Source organism: Pollicipes pollicipes, unplaced genomic scaffold (genome assembly GCF_011947565.3).
Source record: "Pollicipes pollicipes isolate AB1234 unplaced genomic scaffold, Ppol_2.1 Scaffold_5834;HRSCAF=6913_pilon_pilon_pilon, whole genome shotgun sequence".
Taxonomy (NCBI): Eukaryota; Metazoa; Arthropoda; class Thecostraca; order Pollicipedomorpha; family Pollicipedidae; genus Pollicipes; species Pollicipes pollicipes.
Window position 1 is genome coordinate 1 of NW_023596762.1, and position 3,158 is coordinate 3,158.

The 3,158-nt window shown below is 46.1% G+C and overlaps 1 protein-coding gene across 1 annotated transcript; it reads right to left on the bottom strand.

The window, feature by feature from the left end:
• Positions 1-37: 37 nt before the first annotated feature.
• On the bottom strand, positions 38-2,575 carry LOC119104097 (uncharacterized; the record flags this gene model as incomplete). Its single annotated transcript, XM_037227774.1, has 5 exons — positions 2,554-2,575; positions 1,524-1,616; positions 944-1,116; positions 572-644; positions 38-275 (listed from the first exon to the last, which is right to left on the bottom strand). Coding segments are annotated over exons 2-5 (574 nt in total), but the record flags the coding sequence as incomplete, so codon positions are not given.
• Between the last annotated feature and the right edge of the window lie 583 nt (positions 2,576-3,158).

Sequence of the window (3,158 nt, forward strand, 5' to 3'; positions counted from 1 at the left end):
CGCCGTCGCGCGGACAGCCCATCATCGCAGAGTTCACTCGGGAAGTCGATGACCAGACCCTCCTCGTCGACGTTGCTGGCGGTGTCGAGGGACTCGCGGCCCTCCCAGTCGCCCTCCTCGGTGCTGAACAGCTGGCGCGGTACGGTCAGCGGCGCGCGCTCCGGCACCATGTCCGGGTTTTTGACGGCCGTGCGCGACTCCAGGTGTCGCTCCACCTCCTCGGGTGTCATGTGGCCGTTGTCGCCGAAAGAGCGCGACACCTGGGAGCGCGCCGCCTGCCGCGCGCACACGCCGGTCACAACGGGAGGGGACAGTGCGACGGACTAGCTGCATGAGATGGAGATGGACGATGCGTGACGTTCTGGCAAGGCTAATGAATTTTGTGTACACTACCTGCTGGTTTGTGTAGGGTAGTGCCCTGAATGCGCTTGATGGCACAACTTGTGATGGCAAGCTAATTCATTCAGTGCACATATCCGACCAGGTGGTGTCCTCTAACACATCCAGAGGCAAACAGCAAAACAGTAAAAGATGAAAGCAGCATGAACAGTAAGACTGTTGACACACATACCACATTTTTCCCCTTCAATATCTGCTTTTTTCGTTTCGCCGGCGATCGTTCTGCTCCTGCTTCTAATTTTCTCCTGTTGACACCGAGACCAATGGCAACGTAAGAGACAATGAAAACGTACACCTTCCGAAGGAACATATGGACCAGGGACAGAAAGCATGACCAGATCGATCACCAGAATCATGTTAATGATACAATAAAAGAAAAGTTCGCCACCAACCATCAGCAGTTCAACATTTTAGAACATCTCATCCACATCCAAAGAACCTTGCTTTTATCAAAGAACACACCACAAGTCAAAGGGCTGACTCAAGCACAAGATTCGCCAGAGACCGGCACGTTACGGAGCCTAAGCCATAGCCGCCCACTGACCTGCTGTGTTTACTGTCCGCCTCTGTGTCAGAGCCCTCAGTGGTCTCCGAGTCGGACGAGTTCACAGCCGTCTCGTACTGCAGCAGCCGGTCCAGCAGAAAACACTTGTCACGGTTCAATTTCAGCAGCTTGCGCTGGCAGCGCATCAGCTCATCCCGGTATGACTCATTCTCCTGAAGAACAAACTTCAGCATAGCACAGCTGCTTGCCAGAGGTTCTCATTCTCAGATGGTAGGCCAAACACGCTACAAGCTAGGTGATGTGATAATAATAATACTGCAATGCTTTTTGATATAAGGTTGTCTGTGCGCAAGTGGTGGAGCAGCAACTACTGATGGTTTCTTTCAGAAATGATGCAATTTCAACAGATCAATGCAAAAGTTAAATAAAAACAATGTCAACATGTTGCTAAGAAATGCCAAACCTTTTGACATGTGACACAAGCCCTTTATCACTAAACTGCACCACATCCCTGGAATTCAATGCACTTGCATAGGTTTACATTTCTATCAAGCTGACTTTAAAAATTAACAAACATAATTGCAATTTCTCAACACATTTTCTATGCCATTATGCTTACAAACACCAGGGTCCTTAGCTTCCGCTTCAACTTTGAGTACTTTACTCTGTAAAGCTCAGATTCATCCTTGATGTTTATTGAAGAATTCATCCTCTGAAATAAACCCAATAATGTCACATGGATATGTCAAATCTAGGCACTTCAGCTTACCATCTACAGATTTGACCATACTCCAAATTTGTACAGTGTGTTCACATATGGGCTACTACATACTCTTTGAAATATTGAATTTCAGGGAATGTTAAGGTCTGAAAAATCAAACACTGTGGATGTTCTGAATAACATAAGCAGAACAAACCATGACATGTTGATAAAGTCATTTTTGTCTCAGAGAAAGAAAGATGGCTATTTATTGACTTCAGGATGGTCATTAACACAAAAGTAGCAGTCAGCACACCCCCACACAGACACTCCTTTTGCACACCAGTCTATGGCACATACTTTCAGGAAGCATCATTCTTGTCTCAGCAGAAAATGATAATCAATGAATGTGAAACATAGTGTCATGTGCAGGGGCCAGTCCGCCAAACATGGCAAACGTACCAACAAGATTTGTTGGGCAGGTGTAATTTGTACCAAATTATGATAGCCAACTGCCCAAATCTGGGCAGAGTATGGTTTTGTCAGACTATGTTACCCCTCAAACCATGATTCACTACCATTCTTAGCCATTGCCGGTAATCTTTTCAGCTTTGTGCATCACAGAACAAGGCTGAGCCCTGGACAATGACACAACCAACCAAAACATACACAACCAGGCTTCTACCTGGATTTGACCGACTTTCGCCTTTAATTGGGGGCTGGAGCCCAGGTTTGTGGGGAATGGGGCAACTGACTGGGAAACTATACTCCCATACCAGGTGCGTTTGGTACCGTGTTTACTAAAGTTCGGCATCGAAGGTCAATCAACTGGTGTTGAAAGGAAGGCATCAGTTATACTGCTACTAGGCTACTTACCGTAGATCATCATAAGAAACCCTGCCCTAATAACAACCAAACATCCCCCCCCCTACCTGCTCCACAAACCCACAGGCTCGGCCGCCTTCCTTCGTGCTGCCATCACCTGTATGAAGATCACTAGTGGGTAATTATTACTCTTGTCCCAGGCCGCCAATAAGCCTATTCATTTTGTTGAAAAATACCTGATCTATTTAATAGTTTTGTTTTATTTTTAGTTGCAATGTTTCAGTTTTTGGGTACTAATTGGTAAAATATTTTAACACATAACCATAATGTAATTTTTCCGGTAGGTTCACGGCAATGCTCACTGCACTGCACCAAGGCCATCGCACCAAGTAGCTGCGGCGAAAGTGCGCTAGGTTCGTCAGAAAATGTGCTGTTGTTGACGGGCTCGCTTAGTATCTAGTGTGTGGTGGGTGGGCGAAACAGTAAACAGTTCCCACGGTGCATATAACGTTCTTGTCATGATGATTTTACATTTTAAACATAACTATTTAAACACGGTTTGTTGTGTTGAAAAGGAAGTTGTTAGTACATCAGGCAGATATAGAGGTAAACAGGCATACTCCTGTCTCCGCCGGAAATTGGGCGCAACAGCTTGCCAGCTAGTGAAGCTTGAAGTGCGTCAGACATGGTCTTGTTTGTGCTGTAGGTGTTTTCCTCAGCTTTGTACTT